This window comes from Nannobrachium achirus (assembly GCF_963921795.1).
Source record: "Nannobrachium achirus genome assembly, chromosome: 23".
Classification (NCBI taxonomy): Eukaryota; Metazoa; Chordata; class Actinopteri; order Myctophiformes; family Myctophidae; genus Nannobrachium; species Nannobrachium achirus.
Window position 1 is genome coordinate 37,301,690 of NC_137830.1, and position 22,122 is coordinate 37,323,811.

A 22,122-nucleotide genomic window follows, 5' to 3' on the forward strand; every position below is an offset into this window, starting at 1 on the left:
CAAGTGTAAAAAATGACCAAATGTGCAAAAATGACCAAATGACCACCCCAACGGGGCTGCTCACGGGGAATTCCCGGGGACCACCCACTCCTCGTGCTCCAGAACGGATGCAAAAGTGGTGACGCCCCCAGTGGAGGACCCCCTCCACTGCAGCTCACATAAAATGCCGATAAGCGATTAGGGAGTCTTACTGGTAATTTACATACTCAATACAGTCTTTTCTTTCACTCAAATCAAATGTCTTAAAAAATAGCTGATCTACAAGCTCACAACGCGTCAACGTGACGTGTTGTGAGCTTGTAGATCAGCTATTTTTGGGCAAATTTTCCACCCCCAGGATAATGAATTTAGATTACCGTGATTATATTGTTAATCGCGATTTCTTTCGTCACAATAATCGTGATATGAAATGTTCATATGGACCCATCCCTACCCGACAGACAAGGGGGGAAAGAGCAAAACAACATAGTCACACGTACCGTGCCAGAGAATATGAGTCATGGTACTGACTGGGGTTTATTTTTACAGCATGACCTAAAGTCTATAACAGGGTTGGTCTGTATGTCTGCATGACCCCTCAAAACAAATAAACTAACAAACAAACAAATAGTCTGTACAGGCAGGAAATGATGCCTGACATTATGCATATACATGCAACTAAAGCACACCTTTATTCAACTGTGTGTCTGGTTCTTAGCATCACAATCTAATGCTTGTGTAATCGACCATGTCACAGTGATGCCATTAAACCCTACCTTTGGGAGTTTACCCAATTCAGAGTGTGTGCGCGCACGTGCGTGCTCCCACTGTTCTTCTGTCACTGTGTACACTAATTAGACCAACATTGTGAGTTTAACTGGACTTGTCACATGGGGAGGAGCAGAGTGAGAGAGAGAGAAAGCGAAAGAGAGAGTGTGAGTGTGAGTGTGAGTGTGTGTGTGTGTGTGTGTGCGTGTGCGTGTGCGTGTGCGTGTGCGTGCGTGCGAGCGTGCGTGTGTGCGTGCGGAACGCTTTGTGTTTGTGGACACAGAAATGTGCATGACATTCTGATTGTGTGTGCCCACATGGGTATCTTAGTTCAGGTGTGTGTGTGTGTGTTCAGTGAACTCTGCCCTGGGAGTGAATCCTCATCAGCTTACTTATCTTAGAGACAAGGTTTTATCATTTTTAGGCAGCTCTTCTATTAAAAACACTTACTTACTCTGTCGCAATGGTCGTATTTTCTTTCACCCAGAAGAGAAAAAGTACAACCATGGCCATCCGTGATTTTGTTATGGTCCATAGAGAAGGGCTTGTTTTAATCAAGAACACGATCTGGAGATAGATTATGAGATAAATCCATTTTCCTTCACAGCAATCTATTGCAGTAAACTGAGGTTTTCATTTCCGGATGACTATATCTCCCGATTATTAGTCGGGGGATATCTTCACAAAACTGTGGAAAGTGATGACTCATCACTAAACCATAGTTTTGGGGGTCCATTTTTAGCCCAAGGAATGTTTTTCATGCAAAAGAAATGCTTGCAATGGATTCAGAATCATGAAACCCCTCACATGCTACTTAAAGCATATTTATTTTGGTGTGTTTTATCCTGTATACCTGTAGTTAATTTAATGGGACCCCAACTTTTAGCAGCCGTCACGGATTCTCCTAGGGAAACTGAATTTCAGTCTTTGTGAGATGTGTTACTAGACACCTTTACAAACACATTGGTGAAGAAATCTTTTGGTAAGGACTTTTTAAGATATCCCCCGACTATATGGGAATATGGGAGTTTTTGCATCAGTGCCACAGACCACACGCTATGGTTTACATCGGGAAAAGCACTCTACAGTTGGATTTGAAATACCGACTTTAATCCGGAACGGCACTTGCTGTTTTAAGACCTTTTTAATGACAAAAAATAAATACAAATTAAAATGAGAAAAAAAAACATCACTGCATTATTCAAAAGTAATCAACACACTACAGTATTCTATAAAAACTAGCCAAACGTTGACTAAATTGTCAAATAAGAAAGAGCCAACATTTTGGAAAATAGCTGATCTACAAGCTCACAAGGCCTCGCAACACAATGTGGGGTCTGGAATGTAGGAAACAAAAAAGGGGGATATTTACTTGACCTATAAAAAATTGGTCTGTGACCTAAAAATGTTTGGGAAACAGTGGCCTAAATGCAATACAGGTCATTGCATTAACACATCAAATACTGTACAGATTTAAAACACAGAAACAACAGATAAGACAAACACAGAAAAACTAGTAAGTTAATATGTTAGCAGTTATACTGTATAGTGAGGTAGGGAAATTTGAGAGCAGGTTATTACATTGTCCATAGGATATTTGGGGCATTAATTTTTAACGCGAGTTGTAGATTGTTCCATCACGTGGTACGGGGATGGTTGCAACCATGTCAAGTTCCTGGGAGGAGAAGAACGAGCTAAAGTTCAAAACATCAGCTTAATCCTGTAAGACCCTTCTGCTCTTCTTCTTGTCCCAGTCAGCAGGATTTACCCTGTCTGATATACTATCATACTATCATACCAAACCTCTTATTAGACTGTGTGTGTGTGTGTGTGTGTGTGTGTGTGTGTGCGCGTGTGTGCGTGTGTGTGTGTGTGTGTGTGTGTGTGCGTGTGTGCGCGCGTGCGCGCGCGCATGCAGTGGAGGAAAAGTACTCACTTGTTCTACTTAAGTCAAAGTATCTATAATGTAGAAACACTCTGTTACAAGTAAAAGCAAAACATTTTTTTTACTTGAGTAGAAGTACAAAGGCACTGGCATCAAAATGTACTTAAAGTATCAAACATACAAAGTACTCATTACTCAGCATGTCCCATTTCACATGTTTTAAAATGTATAAAATGTCAAATCTTTTCGCATCGCGACGCATTGTGAGCTTATAGACTGGCTAGTTTCAAATGGCCGAAATATATACAGTATAGAGCAGGGGTGCCCAAACTTTTTTGACGTGTGATCTACGTTTAAAATGACTAGCTCAACATAATCTACCCATCCAAAATGTTTTAGCTGAGGACCTGAAGGGGGCTTTGGAATAGCAGCACTGGCGTTACATTTTAGACAAACACACTTACTGTAAGGGGGAAATAAATGGGAAATACTGGGGGAAATGTCTTCATCCCATTCTGTATGGAAGTGGTAGGTTTTGGGGTTCTTTGTAATGCTACTGAGTCTTGAACAAAGTTTGCCTACTTTAGAAGCCATGAATGGAGCTGACAGGCCCTTCTTGAGGTCATATTGACATATTCTTTTAATATTTTAATTATATATTTTTAGAGGCATGTCATGTGGTCTACCTGCACACCCTTGGTGATCTACTGGTAGATCACGATCTACCTTTTGGGCACCCCTGGTATAGAGGGTATTCGTGTGACATCGTCATCATACCCAGAAGAGTGGCAAAAAACTACTTTCTGGCCTTGACAGCCCAAACATCCAACCAGAAAGGTCCTATCTGATTGCGTTAAACAACGTTTGCCACTCAATTTTCCATTCACTTTATGCATGCGCATACCCTCTATAGCAGGGGTCTTCAACGTTTTCAGGCCAAGGACCCCTTAGTTGAGAGAGAGATGAAGCAGGGCCCCCCACAACCTGTTCATAGATTCCATATAGTTTCATCGTTTGACAACGCAATCATCCGTGTATTTTGGATTCATGCCAATTTGTGTTTTCACATATTTAACCACTTGAACCGTCAATACTTGATAAACTTGACCTTTTACTCTGTACTTAGTCTGCTCTTTTTCCCCTCTACACCAAACCTCTTTGCCGGAAATAGACGATCTACAAGCTCACAACGCCTCGCAGAGCTTGTAGATCTGCTATTTTTGGCTAAAGTTCTCCGAATATGGACCCACATAGGGTTCAAGTGGTTAATATAGAAAAGGGGGAAAAAAAGTTTCTATCACACAAAGATTTGGAGGACCCCCTGTAGTAACTCTGAGGACCCCCTAGGGGTCCCGGACCCCCTGTTGAAGACCCCTGCTCTATAGGGTTAAAGTCTAGAGATGCTCCGATTGCGGGGCCGATACCGATCAACTAGAATCACTATCTGCCGATACCGATATTCCCGATCACAGCGCCAAATCCATAAATTATTCTATTTATTGTGTTAATGTAGCAGCATTTATATATTTAATGTTTCATCTTACAAAACATTGACATTGTATATAAAGTATAAACATTAGGAGATTGTAGGCTGAGGTCCTTTAGTATCCAATTCAATGTGTAGGAGTTGAAGCTGAGGTTACATTCAGTCCCACAGATAAATAATGTGAAAATAGCTGATCTAGCTTCAGCAAAGCCGACAGAGGCAAAGCCGATACCGATCAAAGCCGATAGAGGCATTATCGGCCGATAGCGATCACTCACCGATCAATCGGAACATATCTGTTAAAGTTCTGGTAACTAAATTTTCAAATACATGTAGTGGAGTAAAAGTATAATATTTGCCTTCTGAGTTGTAGTGGAGTAGAGGTAAACATACTGACAAATGCAAATACTCCAGTGAAGTAAAAAAAAAAAACCAAAAAAATGTACTCAAGTAAGTAACACTACTTGAGTAAATGTACTTAGTTACTTTAGTAATGACCTCAAGATGAGAAGTTATTATTAAAGATGTCTTACTTTGCTTCAGTTATCAAATCTGTACACCTACATTTGGCATTTTAAAGCTGAAATTGTACCCATGCTAGTAAAGCAAGCCTGATAAATGTATCAAACATGCACAAAATTCAACAGAACACAGGAAAATACATATCGGTTAAGAAGTTTTGGGGGGAGGACCCCCAGACGCCGGTTGGGGAGTTCCGCGCACCCCCCAAAAAAAAGATCTCCTGGATTCTGACAGTCCAATGTTGACAGGCCTGCTTTACACCACTGTGTGCGTGTGTGAAGGAAGTTGCCAGTATTATATTTCCCATAGAGAAGCAGCTGATCAAAAGCCTCAGTGTGCGGTTCATGCTAGAAGGAGGATTAGTCGTTTAAGTCCAAAGTCTACACTGTGCTAAAGGCCAGGCCCTTATTGAGCTGCCACTAAAACACTGTTATGAGTTGAACCAAAGTCAGAGGCCTTCCACACACACACACACACACACACACACACACACACACACACACACACACACACACACACACACACACAATATACAACTAGCGTGTGCTTGCTTCGTGCTCCTTTAACCACATTAACCCAGGGCATGTCATTATGGGCGAACAAACCTGATCTTTCTTTAAAACAATTTCCACATTATTTCGAGATTATTCAAAAATAAGTACACTTTTCTTTTTCTATTTCTCGAAAATAGCAGATCTACGAGCTCAAAATGTTGTGTGAGAATGTAGATTTTGTAGAGGCTATTTTCAAATATTGAATAGGGCTTAAGTGGATAATGTTCGGAAAAGGTTAATATGCAAAGCCATGTTGGCTTTGTTGCGACCGCCAGGTCGCAGTTACTATCTAAACCTCCACCGGCTGTCAGTCTGTCCGTCACAAGTCACGTCACACTTTTGCCCTTCTCATATCTCCGCCACCGTTGCCCCTATCCATGCCACACTTTGCACACACACTCCTTGGCCGCCAAACCACAACCTCCACCCCTCATTTCTCACATGTCCCTCCTCTAGCGCCACCATCAGGCAGATTTTTGCAAAACACATTTTTGGACACTGCTCCTACAGATTTGGGCCTAAAATCACACAAAGTGGTACACAGTAGAGTCTTGTCATCAACATGGATCTGTCCCATTTCCCATATTCCCTCCTCATTGGCTACGATTGCCTTCTAAAGTTTGTGTATGAGACGTGACGGTCGCTTATCTCCCGATTAGGGAGTCTTACTGGTATTATGTGAGTACAGTATGTACACATTATAGTTTCTTTCTTGCTTTCATTTTTCCTTCAGCACTTGATGACAGAAAGTCATTTCTTTTCAACTCTCAGAATTCTTCCTGAACACAGAACAGAGGCCCATTTTGCGGTGACACGGATGTGGGAAGGAGGGTTTTCCGTCCCTGGCTCTTTTAGTCATATTTACATATTATTTGAGTCTGAGACGCACTGTGAGCGCACGACTGCATACCTGGAGACCTGAACTATGCACAACACCACATCATTAGTTATAGGATCTGTCATATCCATCATAACATCGTCAGAAATGGCTACACTATTTTTTTGTGTAGCCAATAATACCAGTAAGACTCCCTAATCGGGAGATAAGCGACCGTAGGTGGCTTATCTCCACAAATAGGGCAAAAATTTGTTTTTCCAAAATCTTCCTGATCCATGTTGATGACATGAGTGTAGACATGCTGTGTAGTGATATTCGTGATTTTAGGGCAAAAACTGTAGGAGCAGTGTCCAAAAATGTGTTTTAAAAATCGGCCTGAAGGTGGCGCTAGAATAGGGCCATGTGAGAAATGAGGGGTGGGGTCTCCGCGTTGCCTTGGCGGACGAATAGGTACCGGCCCCGGCTCTCCCGGACGCTCCTAGCCCGAGTTACGGCATTTTATGTGCGCTGCAGTGGCAGGGGGTCCTCCACTGGGGGCGCCACCACTTTTGCATCCGTTCTGGAGCACCAGGAGTCGGCGGTCCCCGGGAATTCCCCGCGAGCAGCCCCGTTGGGGTGGTCATTTGGTCATTTTTGCACATTTGGTCATTTTTTACATCTGGGGTGCTCCGGGGGTCCTTGGAGGTTGTAGTTTGGCAGGCAAGGAGTGTGTGTGTAAAATCTGGCATGGATCGGGTCAACGGGTGCGGAGATATAAGCAGGGAAAAAGTGTGACGTGTGACGTGTGAGCACATTTGGTCATTTTTTACATCTGGGGGTCCCCCAGGGACCGGGGGTCCTTGGAGGTTGTAGTTTGGCAGTCAAGGAGTGTGTGTGCAAAATTTGGCATGGATGGGGGCAATGGTTGTGGAGATATGAGCAGGGCAAAAGTGTGACGGACTCACTGACTCACTGACTCACTCACTCACAGACAGCCGGTGGAGGTTTTGGTAGTAAATGCGACCTACGGTCGCAATAATAATGACACCCATAGTAGAGTGACAGTGACCAAACAATGACCCTATTGGTATATGGGAAAATATGTTTTGAGTACTGTATATGGTAAATGGTACAGTTTATTGTCACTTTTGGGTGGAAACCTCATCCATAACGGTTAATTTTCAGGATTCAAATTCAAAAATATCAGAAGTGGCACATGAGTGAACGGGTGGGGTTGTAGGGCTTGATTAGGTTTTGGAGGTATGGAGGAGCCATACCTTTGGCTGCTTTGAAGGTCAGCATCAGTGTTTTGTATTCAGTGCGGGCCGCAACCGGGAGCCAGTGGAGGGAGCGGAGAAGAGGGGGGACATGGGAGAATTTTGGCTGGTTGAAGACCAGTCGTGCCACGGCATTTTGGATCAGTTGGATAGGTTTAAGTGCACATGCTGGGAGGCCAGTGAGGAGAGACCTGGCGTGTGATTGAAGTGAGTGTGAGAGAGCTCATTAAGGGCAAGGCCACTATTTTCGACATTAATTATAGTTGTCCTTTGTCTGGAAGGGCTCAGTCTGGGAGCATTGTTTTGTCAAAGTGTACGGCCATTATTATGTCTAGGTCAGATGAGTATCTGTTGTCTGTCTCTTTCTCTCTCACTCACTATTTCCATTTGATCAAATGAAGCATGGATGGACCATCACCACACTAGGAAATGCAGGAAAGTAGCCAGCCCTGTATAATGCGGATTGACCACTGATCACCACATTGTTGTCTCCACCAGCCGAAGGCTGAGGGAGAGTATGTTTTCCCGTCCGTCCGTCCGTCCGTCCGTCCGTCCGTCCGTGCGTGCGTCCGTCCGTCCGTCCGTCCGTCCGTGCGTGCGTCCGTGCGTCCTCGCAGTTTGTGAGCAGCTAATCTCAGTCACCGTTGGCCCGATCGCTGCCAAACTGAGCACACACACTCCCTGGATGCTAATTCAGAACCTCTGCCCCACATTTTTTAAATCAGCCTCATGGTGGCGCTATAACAGGCCGATTTGTGTGGCCTGGTGGAGACCTGTGCTCGGAAGAGCACTGCTTCTAGTTGTGATTTGTGCTGCTTCATTCACAAACCCTTTAATAAGACTCTCTGTGTCTTGTTTTTGTTTTCCATGGTGTCACATTGTTCTGGTTCTCCTCCCCTCTTTTCTGTGTCTGTCTGTCTGTCTCCAGTTTGTATGTATGGGGGACACTGGTGATGTCGCAAAACAAACAGATGTACACACACACACACACACACACACACACACACACACACACACACACACACACACACACACACACACACACACACAGGCACACACACACACACTCACACACTCACACACACACACACACACACAGAAGACACGGTTGTTTACTAAAGTTCCATCAGTGCAGTTGAGCCAGAATCAGACCAACATTAAGAGCCATTTTTGTCTCCACCAGCCGAAGGCTGAGGGAGAGTATGTTTTCCCCTCCGTCCGTCCGTCCGTCCGTCCGTCCGTCCGTCCGTCCGTCCGTCCGTCCGTCCGTCCGTCCGTCCGTCCGTCCGTCCGTCCGTGCGTGCGTCCGTCCGTCCGTCCGTGCGTGCGTGCGTCCGTGCGTCCTCGCAGTTTGTGAGCAGCTAATCTCAGTCACCGTTGGCCCGATCGCTGCCAAACTGAGCACACACACTCCCTGGATGCCAATCTAGAACCTCTGCCCCACATTTTTCAAATCAGCCTCATGGTGGCGCTATAACAGGCCGATTTGTGTGGCCTGGTTGTTACCAGCTAATCTCTGGCGCCGTTGGCCCGATCGCTGCCAAACTGAGCACACACACTCCCTGGATGCTAATTCAGAACCTCTGCCCCACATTTTTTAAATCAGCCTCATGGTGGCGCTATAACAGGCCGATTTGTGTGGCCTGGTGGAGACCTGTGCTCGGAAGAGCACTGCTTCTAGTTTGACCTGTTACTCTATGAATGAACCATGCATGAAACATTGGGATTCTTTTCACATCGACCTGTTACTCTATGAATGAACCATGCATGAAACATTGGGATTCTTTTCACATCAAAGCTTATTTTCGTCTTCCTTTTCCACGTTTGTGTCACATGTCCTGTATCCTGGCAAAGTATTAAGTCATTTGAGTTACTCCAGTCTCAGTGTTGTGAGCAACAGCTAGTGCATCCGATGTTACCAGGAGATTATAGTAATGCTTAATTCATCCTCAGGCATCATATGATAAAAATAGCTGATCTACAAGCTCAACACGTTGTGACTTTGTACAACAAATTAGATGTCTCTCTATAGATGTCTCTTTAACACCACCTACGTACGTATATTTGACTGAACACATACTAAACTCAGCACAAAAGGGAGAACAGAAAAACATCTCACGCCGTATGTATGCATACAGTACATATACATTGTCTCTGACTGTGTCATCAAATCTGTGCTCTCGGAGACAGCTGGGATCTGATGTCATTCACAAACAATGACACCTCTGTCTGTGCACCTCTATTATAGACTATAGTGCTGTACACCCCATAGCTCTCCTCATTGATAGGTTGTTGCCCTGGCAACCAGGTTTAGGCCACAATAAACACACACACACACACACACACACACACACACACACACACACACACACACACACACACACACACACACACACACACACACACACTGTAGCATCATAGGCCGCCATTGACAAAGGCAGACCCCCGGGTTGTATTTCAGGCACGGCCCTGCCTTCAGGGGCGTCACAAGGGGGGGGGGAAAGTGGGACTGAGTTACTAGGGCCCAAGGTGGAGGGGCCTTAATTATTTTAATAGCAATTGAAAAAACAGCAGATATACAAGCTCACAGCGCGGCGCCGAGTGCCGCGCTGCGAGCTTGTAGATCTGCCATTTGTGAAAAAGTTGTGAAAATGTGTGCAAATCTTTGAATATATGTATTTTTAAAGCGACATTTTTAACTCAAATGTTGCTTCTGGGGGGGGGGGGGGGGTCCCTGGAACTAAATATTTTGAGATGGGGGTCTGTGGCCAAATACATGTAATTTTGGGTGTCCTTCAGATGAAAAAGTTTGAGCACCACTGACATAGAAACATAGGTATCTCAAAAAACCTTAGAAGGATTTGAAATATTCAAAGACTTGCACAAAATTTCAAGATCTTTTAAAAATAGCAGCTCTACAAACTCGCAGCGCGGCACTCGGTGCTGCACTGTGAGCTTGTAGATCTGCTATTTTTCAATAGTTAAAAGCACAAAATAATGCGTAATAATGCGTTCCCAGTTCCCCCTATGAAGAACATTCATGGGGGGCCCGCAGTGAATCCTTGTACCCAGGGCCCAGAATTTGGTGCGACGCCCCTGCAGCAGCCCTTACAGGGCTTTGATGGCCTCCTGTGCTCGGCCAATAAGGATGAGCCTTCGCAGTGCTGACTTTTTTTGCAGCGTCTGTTACAGAGAGCTCTGTTATGCTGTTTACCTTCTTGACGGGAGTCCCCCAGGGCTCTGCACCAGGCCCCCTCCCGTTCTCACTCAGCACTAAAAATGTCTTCACTGAGAATAGCAGATCGTTGCTGTCGGGGCAGAAAGCTATTTTCTCCATATCTTAACCTTTTGAATGAATGCCCCTTCTTGATCAAAACTACAGCGTCACACAAAAGTATCAAAAGTAGCAGATATACAGGCTCGAAACGCTGCGCGACGCAGTGGTTCTGAAGTCCAGGGACCCCCAGGAGGTCCTTGAAGGGGTTACAGGGGGCCCCCCAGCAAATGATTAGTTAATATAGGATCTCTATTCAATTGAATTCAAAATTATTATAGTGCCAAATCACAACAAGTTTTATCAAGACCCGATATTGAGCGAGCAATTCTTAAAAATAATAAAAATCTATTTGTATATATATATAGGGGTGGGCGATATGGAAAAATACAATATCACGATATTTTCCCAAAGCTGTATCGCGATACCCGATTTTATCACGATTATTTTTCACGTTGGTTTTTATGGTTATTTTTCAAGTTACTTGACAAAAACAAAAAGACACTCTGGGTTCCTTTTGGGAGGTCTAAATTGAACTTTACAAGTATGTAACTCTGAAAGTATAGAAATGAAACCAAATGGACCCGTAAGACCTTGACATTTCAACGTTTTAGAACTACTGATTTAGACCAAAATGCAGGTTTAAATTGAATTCTGCAATGAATCTCTGTATTAACGATTAAACAGGATTGTTTACAAGGCTCCCTTAATTGTATCATGATATATACCTTACGATACCTCTGAAAAGGCATTGTATCGTCTCGATAATTATCACCATATCGCCCACCCCTATACATATACAGTGACGGCGCCAGGGGGGGGCTAGGGGGCGCTCTAGCCCCCTCTGGTGGAGGCTTAGCCCCTGCTCAGCCCCCCTAGTAGAGTGGCTAACAGCAGTATTTTGGAGAACCGTGTTTTGGAGAATCACTTGGTGATACAAGCGTGAAAATTGGTACACATCATCTTTGGAGGCCACTCTTCGATTTAAGAAACCGGGCCACTTGAAAATCCAAGATGGTGGCCCCCGAAATCCAAGATGTCCGTCCTAAAACTTGGGTTTTCCTTTATAACTCCAAATGCATTTATTTTAAGTCCCATAAATGTATTAAAGTTGAATATAAAGTTGGGCATTGCGGATATTTTGGTACCAAGTATGGATCTGTATCTATTACAGTTCATGAGATACAGCATACAGGTAACTTTACAGACTCAGGTGCACCTATATGCTGTATCTCAAGAACTGAAATAGATACAGACATGTACTTGGTACCAGAATATCCGCAATTGCCAACTTTATATTCAACTTTAATACATTTATGGGTCTTAAAATCAATGCATTTGGAGTTGGAGGAAAAAACACGTTTTCGGACGGACATCTTGGATTTCGGGGGCCGCCATCTTTGGTTTTCAAGTGGCCCGGTTTCTTAAATCGAAGAGTAGCCTCCAAAGATGATGTGTGCCAATTTTCACGCTTGTATCATTAAGTGAACGATTGCTCCTCCATTATTATTTGTTGCCAAAATTAATTCGCCCCTGCTCTAAAAAAGTCGGCTCCCCCATAGCCCCCCCAGTCATAATTTTCTGGAGCCGTCACTGTACATATATACTGTATATATATTCAAATGTCCTCAAGTAAATGTACTTTGTTAGTTTTCATCACTGACTGTGGCTCATGTTCATACCTAGGACAGTTTGAAAGGAAGTGTACCTCTCCACCCTTCTCTCTCAATGAACAGTGAAGCCACTGTGTGTGTGTGTGAGCCCGCTGAGAAGTGTGCTGGCACTAGTGGGCGTGCGCTCTTGACGCACGGTGCACGCACATACACACACACACACACACACAGTATGAGTACTATTCCACTTGGTGGCTAGAGACAGTGTAGTGTGGGTTCTAGCCAGTGGTGTAAAGTAACTAAGTAATGTACTTAAGTACACTTTTGAAGTATTTGTACTTTAATTGAGTATTTCCAATTTCCAATACTTTTACTTCTACTCCACTACATCTTGGATCCAAATATTGTACTTTTACTCCACTACAATTATTTGAAAACTTTAGTTACTATTTACTTTGCAGACATAAATTATAATATTATAAAACATACATAAACCACTTCAGCCCTATTTCATACCTAGGCTGTTTGAAAATAGCCGATCTACAAGCTCACAACGCATCACATCGCGATGCGTTGTGAGCTTGTAGATCTGCTATTTTCAAACATTTTGTACTTTTACTTTTGGTACTTTAAATACATTTTGATGCCAATACTTTCATACTTTTACTCAAGTACATTTTGAATTCTGGACTTTTACTTGTAATGGAGTACATCTATAGTGCAGTATTGATACTTTTTCTTAAGTACAAAATATAAGTACTCTTTCCACCTTTGGTTCTAACACAACATACTGCTGTGTGTTCCTCATCAAACTCCTTATATACTTCATCTCAACCATTAAAGGAGTAGTTCACCCCCAAAATGACTTTTTTTCTATTGATTAGTCACGCCATGGAGAGTAGAGTTCAATAATATTTTTAGTTTTTTGTCACATTCCTAAGACAAAAAATTGATTTGAGTAAATTTACCCCCATTGATTCCGGATCATCCGGAACGAATGGGGGTACATTTATTGTTATCAAGTTTTTGTCTTAGGAATGCGACAAAAAACAAAAGATATTATTGAACTCTAGTAGTCTCCATGGCGTGACTAATCAATAGAAAAAAAGTCATTTTGGGGGTGAACTACTCCTTTAATGCCTTCATCTGCATGATGCTCTTTATCATGTACACACACGCACCCTCTACCGTGAAATTAACCATGTTTATAGAGTAACGAAGTCATGACGTCACTCGCTCATCGCGGAAGTAATTTCTCTATGGAGAATAACATTGAGTCATCTTAAAATCGTCTCATATAAACATGGTGGTCCAAAAAGAAACAAACGGTCTCCGCGATATTGTTGGGGAGGTGGCTCTGAGTCTGTATGGTTTATGATAGTCGGTCACTAATATTTGTCTGTTTATGGCGAAAATGAAACTAATTCGGCGACAGTAACATTAGCGTTTTCTCACCATCAGTTGTTTCTTCATATCCATATGAGTCAAACCGCTGAGATCATTTGTTTAGGTTTGGAACAGTTCTTATATGATGTGATATGAAAAGAGTATTGGAATTCAGAATGGGGGGAAAAAATAGGTAGTAGGTAGGATGTGTAAATGACGTCAAACTTCGGAGCTCTATTCTCTCTCTGTCTCTCTCTGTCTCTGTCTCTGTCTCTGTCTCTCTCTGTCTCTCTCTCTCTCTCTCTCTCTCTCTCTCTCTCTCTCTCTCTCTCTCTCTCTCTCTCTCTCTCTCTCTCTGGGTGGTTGCGTGAGAGCATTTGCAAGTGATTATATCCTCTTTGTATCTTTACCTTTCTATATCTATAAATGCTGTGTGTATTATAGCCTAGGTGTTACTGTGTGGGTGTGTCTATAGCAGAGTTACAGGGTCTTTTAAGGTGTGTGTGCAGTGTGCTAACCTGATTTTGTAGATTAATCGCAGACAACAGAGCTACCATAGTTGTCGAAAAAGACGACTAAAATGTATGTTACACATTAAAAAAATGAAATCTCTCTCTCTCCCTCCCCCACTAGGATTCGCCCCCAGCAGGCCAAGGAGAAAATTGAGGGCTGTCACATCTGTACGCATGTGATGCCAGGAGAGCCCCAGGTGTTTCTGGGCAAGGACAAGGCCTTCACCTACGACCATGTGTTCGACATGGACTCCCAGCAGGAGGCGCTCTACTCCCAGTGCACAGAGAGGCTGGTCGAGGGCTGCTTCGAGGGATACAACGCCACCATCTTCGCCTACGGCCAGGTGGGACCAACTTGCAACTAGGGCTGGAACGATAAGCGATGTTTTCGTTTATCGTGATAAAAAAAAAAAAACACCCACGATAATCGCATCGTGGAGATTTTGTTTATTGTCGTGATATGGTCCTCCGTCAGTGCACTGGGATCAATTCACCTTTTTATTTGCAGAGCTGCATATTATCCGGTACCATTTAAACCCTCTATTGGTAAAACATACTTATAATATACGTACTTGATACAGATAGTCTTTTTTTCACTCTCTACCAAATCTCTCTGTCAAAGAAATAGACGATCTACAAACGCGACGCGTTGTGAGCTTGTAGACCGGCTTTTTTGGAGCGGTGAAAGTGCTCCCAATAGACAGGTATGTCCGTGGGTATGTGGGTGGGTGGCTGGCTGGCTGGGTGGCTGGCTGGGTGGGTGGCTGGCTGGCCATGTCCGTAGCCTGGCAATACCTTGAGTGGCCACACACAACACACTAGTTAAAGGAGGGGCGCTGTTTTGTGCAGGCCAGGCACACTCACCACTCACTCACAGGCACAGTTTACACTCACTCACTCACTCACATAGGGTACAGCTGCTCAAATTCACCGCTCCACTTCGAACCGAGGTTTGATTTTTTTTTTTTCTTTTTTTGCAAAATTGTTCCTCCCCAGGACAATGAATGTTGGGGATATTTTGATTATCGCGATATCGTAAATCGCGATTTCTTTGGGCACAATAATCGTGACATTAAATGTTCTTATCGTCCTATCCCTACTTGCAACACGCCAGTGTTCCTTTTGACATCAAAAAACGTTTTAGTTTTAGTCTAGTTTTAGTTGACTAAATATCATAAGGTTTTAGTTGACTAAATCTCGATTTTGTCGACAAAAGAATATTTTGGTGGGCCTTGATGGCGTCGTAATGCCTGATTTTACATGTGGTTGCATGCTGAAAATAGCCGATCTACAATACATTCATTATCAGTGTAAAGGGCTTTGCACATAGACACGTTTTTTTTTTTCGCACAGAAAAAAATGACGATTTCATTTTTTTAAAGGAAACGATGATTCTTTATGACCTTGTGCACACCTGCTCCGAATTTGCCATGCGGCAGGTGGCTGCGGCAGTGTGTTTTTTTCCCGATCGAACCCAGTTCAATTTGTGCGTCTTGTCGCATGTGGTAAAAACTCATTAACTCCTTTTATGACTCCTTTTCGGATCCGCAGTGTGGATTCCGCACAGCCTTGCACACCAAATCCAATCTGTTTTAATCATGCAGCAAAAGGAAAAAACGCAACTGTCCTGTGTGCAAAGCCCTTTAGTGGGAGTTTCTGTTTCAGCGTGCTAATCTTCCAGGAAGACAAAGGCCGTAGTTTCTCTTAGCTTGGATTCCCCCCAATCGATGATGTCACCGGTAGTGTCTGAACTGTCCACAGCCCTCCTCTGAGAGTGAGTGGACAGAAATGATGCCATCTGGTAATGAGCATTAGTCATGACCGATCATACGAAGGTTGAAAGTAGGTGAAGAGCTTCTCGTTCTAAGTACGGTAACGTAAAAAGTAAACGTTCTGAGTAGTTCTTCTACCCACCACTGCTTCTCCTCTGTGTGCTCCATTCAGGGGTGTCGCACCAAATCCTGGGCCCTGGGTACAAGGATTCACTGCGGGCCCCCCATGAATGTTCTTCATAGGGGGAACTGGGAACGCATTATTACACATTATTTTGTGCTTTAACTATTGAAAAATAGCAGATCTACAAGCTCACAGCGCGGCACCGAGTGCCGCGCTGCGAGCTTGTAGATCTGCTATTTTTGAATAGCTAAAGTGTAAAATAATTAAGGCCCCTCCATCTTGGGCCCTAGTGCCCCTGGCTCCATTGTCCCACCATTCCTTGTCTCCATGTAAAAGGACTTTGCACACGCACGCGCGCACACACACACACACACACACACACGCACACACACACACACGCACACACACACACACACACACACACACACACACACACACACACACACACACACACACATGCAACACACACACACACACACACACCCGTCAGGGTGTCTTTCAGGGTTGTCGTGGGGCGCAGGGGGGGTGATGTGGATTTGCGCCCCAATGTTGCATTCCTTTTGTTGTTACCATGGCAACAACACCCACCCCCAACACACACACACACACACACACACACACACACACACACACACACACACACACACACACACACACACACACACATACACACACACACACACACACAAAGTAGCTGCCAGAATCATTTTTCAATACTCGTTGAGCAATCCTCTTATGTTTGTCCAAGTGGAAATAAATCAAGTTCAAAGATAGATTTTCTTTTTCTCTGCCAAATAGGAGATTACAGTAAAATGACTGATAGGCATTAAATCATTTAAATTAATATGTTACGATGGGAGTTGAGTATCATAACAAAATAAAGTTAATTTATAGAAAACAGAGAGTAAGGAGTGCATCTGTTTGGCTGTAGAGTAAACATCTCCCACGAAAGGTGCTCTTTGGTAGCCAGGTGACAAAATTGATGCAAAAAAAGTTAGACCAAGGCACTTTTGAGCGACAGTTAAAAAGCCTTTATTATAGGGTGAACCCTAGGAGTCACCCTTTTATTCTTGCCATGCATTAGCCCTAAAATAAAGGCTTTTTAACTGTCCCTCAAGAGTGCCTTGGTCTAACTTTTTTTGCATCAAAGTTAATTAATAGTTGACTACAACCTTTTTTTTCTTCTCACTTTGTCTTAGTACTTAGTACTTGGTACTTAATAATCTCTGTGTTTTTCAAACTGGTAATTCTTCTAATCAGTTTCATGGTGGCACTATACCATCCCACTTCTGTGTTTTGGCCTATAACTCTTGAACCGCTGATCAGACAAAACATTACATTTTCGCTGGATTAATTGGCCCATTTCGGCCTAACTAGATTTTCCTTCAAAACACTTTTTTCTACTTCTTCAGATTTTGTTCAAAACTCACACAAATCACTACAGGTGATCCCATCTCTATGGTCATGTGATACACAACACATGTATCCATTTCATATGTAGATAATAGATGAAAAGAAATCATCCAATCGAGCCCAAATTTAAATCACATATCCAGAGCCATCTACACCAGTGGTTCCCAAACTTTTTAGCCCGTGACCGAAAAGACAAATTACACATTCGCCCGGGACGCAAACTAGTGAAATAAAATAGCATAAAAACATTTCTCTCTCTCTCTCTCTCTCTCTCTCTCTCTCTCTCTCTCTCTCTCTCTCTCTCTCTCTCTCTCCATCATGTCATCGTGTTGAACAGCTGAATCTGTTTCATATCCCCTGTGTGTGTGTGTGTGTGTGTGTGTGTGTGTGTGTGTGTGTGTGTGTGTGTGTGTGTGTGTGTGTGTGTGTGTGTGTGTGTGTGTGTGTGTGTGTGTGTGTGTGTGTGTGTGTGTGTGACAGACTGGTTCTGGGAAGACCTACACCATGGGAACGGGCTTTGGCGTGGCGGTGGCGGACGAGGAGCTGGGAATCATCCCCCGCGCCGTCAACCACCTGTTCAGGGGCATCGAGGAGCGGCAGAACGCTGCCACCGAGCAAGGCAGGCCTGTTCCCGAGTTCAAGATCAACGCACAGTTCCTAGAGGTACGGGAGAACACACACACCACAGCTCCTAGAGAGCAGTGGTTCCCAGGGGGGGGTCCCCAAATTATTTTGGGGAATCATGGGATGAACCAGAGGTGAGCTTTTCCACCGAGAACCGAGTTGTTTCCGAACCGTAAAAGTTAGTTCATGGCCAGTTCGCAAGAACAAACCAAGGTTCCAAGAAAGTTGCCATCCCATAAGCGGGAAAAAGAACCCGAACCGGTTCTTTGCCGGTGGAAAAGGCCCCTGAGAGGGTATGTTTAAATGGAACCAAAGCCAGCAAGCAGGGTCAGAACCTGGACCAATCAGTGACGTCTCAATTGGGGCCAGATCAAGTCAAACCATGACTAGTCAGATCTGGCCTAGAATATCACCTGATTTCAACCAACATAAATCCTGCCCACGAAAACAGACATCCTGGATTAATCAGAGAGGGTCCGATCGAGGCCAGATAAATATCCTAAATAGAAAAGATGCAATTGGAAATTACAAGTGTGGTTGCTGACTGTTGCTGACGTGACTATATTCTGTAGTAAGTTAACTGTCATGTGAAGCCAGACCAATTGATCCCCTATTGATTCCCACTCCCTATTGATTCCCTATTGATTCCCACTCCCATTGATTCCCTACTGACGGACAGAGGTCTGTTTCCCCAGGACTATAATGTATTAGGCAACCACACTAACTAGTCAGATATGTCCCAGAATATAACCTTACATGCATCCTACTGATCCCATTGATTCCCACTCCCGGACAGAAGTCTGTTTCCCCAGGACTATAATGTATTAGGCAACCACACTAACTAGTCAGATATGTCCCAGAATATAACCTTACATGCATCCCCATATCCATATGGGCTGTGATCTGACCGAGTAATGAACATCATCGGAGTCACCGGAGGACATTATCATAACGTCATCATGACGTCGTTTGGCTTGCAGGGAATGGAATCCGTAAGGGTTATGGTGGTCCTTGAAATTAAAACAAGTTTGAGAACCACTGCTATAGAGGTATAGAACACAAGACACCACAGTTCATGTAGATGTGAAGAACATACACCACATTATAAATCACGCATTATCACTTGGCCATTTTCAGTCATGAGATTTTATTTAGCTTTAAACCATGCATTCTATATGTATTGCCTTTTGCGTTATGCTTTGCTGATGAGAGCAGCTACAGTTTATTTTTTCCCCTGAGGATTTAGCCATTTAGGCCTAGAATTATTGAATGCTTTAAAATCATGAAGATTTGTGCACATCTTTGAACATATATATTTTTTTAAAGCGAACATTTGTAACCCAGATATTTGCTTCTGGGGGGTCCCTGATACAACATTTTGAGATGGGGGTCCATGGCCAAATACGTATCATTTTGGGGGTCCTTCCTTCACATGAAAAGGTTTGAGCACCACCGACATAGAAGCATATTTTTCAAAAAAACCTTAGAAGGATTCAGAAGACACTTATAGAATCGGGTCAAAATATTCAAAGAATTGCACACATTTTCAAGATTTTTCAACGAGTGCCGCGCTGCGAGTTTGTAGATCTGCTATTTTTTTTTTTATAGCTAAAGCATAAAACTATACTCAATAATGCGTAGCCGGTCTAAATTGGTTAATAAAGCGTTTCTTTTCCATACACACCCAGCTGTACAACGAGGAGGTTCTGGACCTGTTTGACTCCACGCGAGACCTGGAGGCCAGGAAGCAGAAGTCCAACATCAGGATCCACGAGGACGCCAACGGTGGCATCTACACGGTGGGGGTCACCACGCGCACCGTCGCCTCCGAGGCCGAGGTCAGTCTGACGGGGACGGCTCCGAAAGAGCACATCCGGTGCCCTTTCCAGTTTCCACCTGCCTTTTAACCACATGGACCCAATAGTTCAGTGGTTCTCAGCCCGTGGGTCGGGATTTTGGGGGTCCCCAGATGATTTGCTTATTAATGTGCAACATTAGTTTTCTCACTCAGCAGTAAACAAACCAACATACAGTATATGTGTACTGTATAAAGGGTAGGCCCTATCTGCACATTTCTAAAGTGACACTTTAAGGACTTTTAACACATGGGCTGCTAAGGTTTATAACATTTATAGCTGTTGCTGCTGCCACCATTGACTTACGCTTTGTTTTGACGTGCCTCGCAAGCTTCGTGCGTGTGCACGTGCGTGTCCAGAGAAGATTGAGGAGGATAATCCATTTGTTTACAAACGCTCGCGAAACTAAAATCCAAAAATCGCGGTAAAATCGCGGTAAAGTGTCGCCGTGAAAACAATCAGCTCTCTGCTTCCATGGGGCTGTTTTCATGTCATTCTTAGATAAAGCCGTTCTTATGTTTCAAAGTAGAATCTAAAGCAATGTTAAGTCCTTCCGTGATGTCTTCCCCAGAGGGGCTGCCTGCACAGACTGGGTGACGTAATGGACTGAGGTCATTCAAAGGGCAGCTGCAGGCTCAAAAAGTTAACTGTTTGTTGCCTCGTCTGTGAACGAGATAACTTCCTGTGGCAGGGGGACACCTAGTGGCCTTAACTCGTCCCTGAACGAGTTTGGCTCCCCAAGTGTTAAGACCCTTTAAATACCTCTAAAATTAAGTGGGGAAAAAAATAAATGAGACCATTGATTAAGCTACTGTGTAAAAAGTAACCCAACAAACTATACTACTGAAAACTGTCAAGGGAAATATTGTGAAAATAGCAAATTGCCTGTTTTCACGATATTTATTTGTGGAACCTAGACAAACAAAATGCAATTCCAATACAAGTGCTTGTCAGGATGGATAAATAATATGATTATTCTGCGTCCTTAAAAGGTTGAGAACCACTGCAATAGTTGACCAGGGCCAAAAGGGGCGTCATTCAGACCAGCCCTAATTAGTTTGCGCTCTGTCTCTGTTTCTCTCTGTCTCTCTCTGTCTGTCTCTCTCTCTCTGTCTCTCAGATGATGCAGTGTTTGAAGTTGGGTGCTCTGTGTCGCAGCACAGCCAGCACTCAGATGAACGCTCAGAGCTCCCGTTCACACGCCATCTTCACCATCCACCTGTGCCAAGTTCGGGTCTGCAGCCCCGACAACAACGTAAGTGGATCCCAGCAATGTGTTGCAAGCCTCTATATCAGCTATTCGTGTTTTTCTTATTTTTTTATTTTTTACAATTTCATTTTTTTTTTTTTCTTTTTTTTTTTTTACATTTAAAATTTGTATTTTGGGAAATGGGATATGTTTGCCTATGGGCCTGCCTATGTCAGGCATGGCATCGGCCTATATTAGTATTCTTTGAGACACACATACGGGTATTTCGGGGCTTGGCCGAATCCGCCATTGCTTCTCTGGGTGTACTGTACAACACACAGCTTTCTCCTTTGGAATTGCATTACGGAACGTACACATTGTTACATTTTATAGGTTTATTTTGTCATAGCTCAACAGATGGTGAAGTATTGTAGCGCAACCAATTGTATTGTAGTGAAACCAAATGGACATTTAGTTATATGATATGCTCTTCAATTATTGTTAAACATCTGCATTACTTAATTTACAAGAAGCCTACACAGTTAGAGAATGTAGAAGAATTGTTCTCTGTTGTCTCTCCTATGGCACCACATCAATACAGCATGGAATTGTGCAAAATTGTCTACGTTTTGGGTCTGAGAGGCTAAATCTCATCAAAAGGTGGTCCATGGCTCAAATGCAGAATAAATCATGGATCTTGATATGAGAGGGTTTGAAAACCACTTTTATAGGCCAGCGCCATGCCCGACATGGGGACTCTAGGCTAAATGTGGTTGCTGTTGTTGTTGTTGTTTGCAGGACAACGAGACAGACAACCGTCTGGCCAACAGCTCAGACATTAACGAGTTTGAGACGCTGACCGCTAAGTTCCACTTCGTTGACCTGGCCGGATCCGAGAGACTCAAGAGAACCGGAGCCACCGGAGACCGAGCCAAAGAAGGCATTTCTATCAACTGTGGACTGGTATGGTCGTCTCTTCCAGTTCCTACTCAAATACCAGTGTTCTTTTAAAGCGGCAATTAATGGTAACTTATTTTAATGAACTGAATTGTGGACAAGTAGTACTGCCTG

General features: G+C 43.6%; 1 protein-coding gene across 1 annotated transcript in view; it reads left to right on the forward strand.

Annotated features, from left to right (window-relative positions):
• Nucleotides 1-22,122, forward strand: part of LOC308309229 (kinesin-like protein KIF21A) — a 95,007-nt gene that overhangs the window by 24,893 nt on the left and 47,992 nt on the right. Inside the window, exons 2-6 of the mRNA XM_080754737.1 lie at nucleotides 14,195-14,417; nucleotides 17,863-18,045; nucleotides 19,695-19,844; nucleotides 20,983-21,117; nucleotides 21,850-22,014. Coding sequence (XP_080610863.1) covers nucleotides 14,195-14,417; nucleotides 17,863-18,045; nucleotides 19,695-19,844; nucleotides 20,983-21,117; nucleotides 21,850-22,014 — 856 coding nt within the window. The remainder of the gene's footprint in view (nucleotides 1-14,194; nucleotides 14,418-17,862; nucleotides 18,046-19,694; nucleotides 19,845-20,982; nucleotides 21,118-21,849; nucleotides 22,015-22,122) is intronic.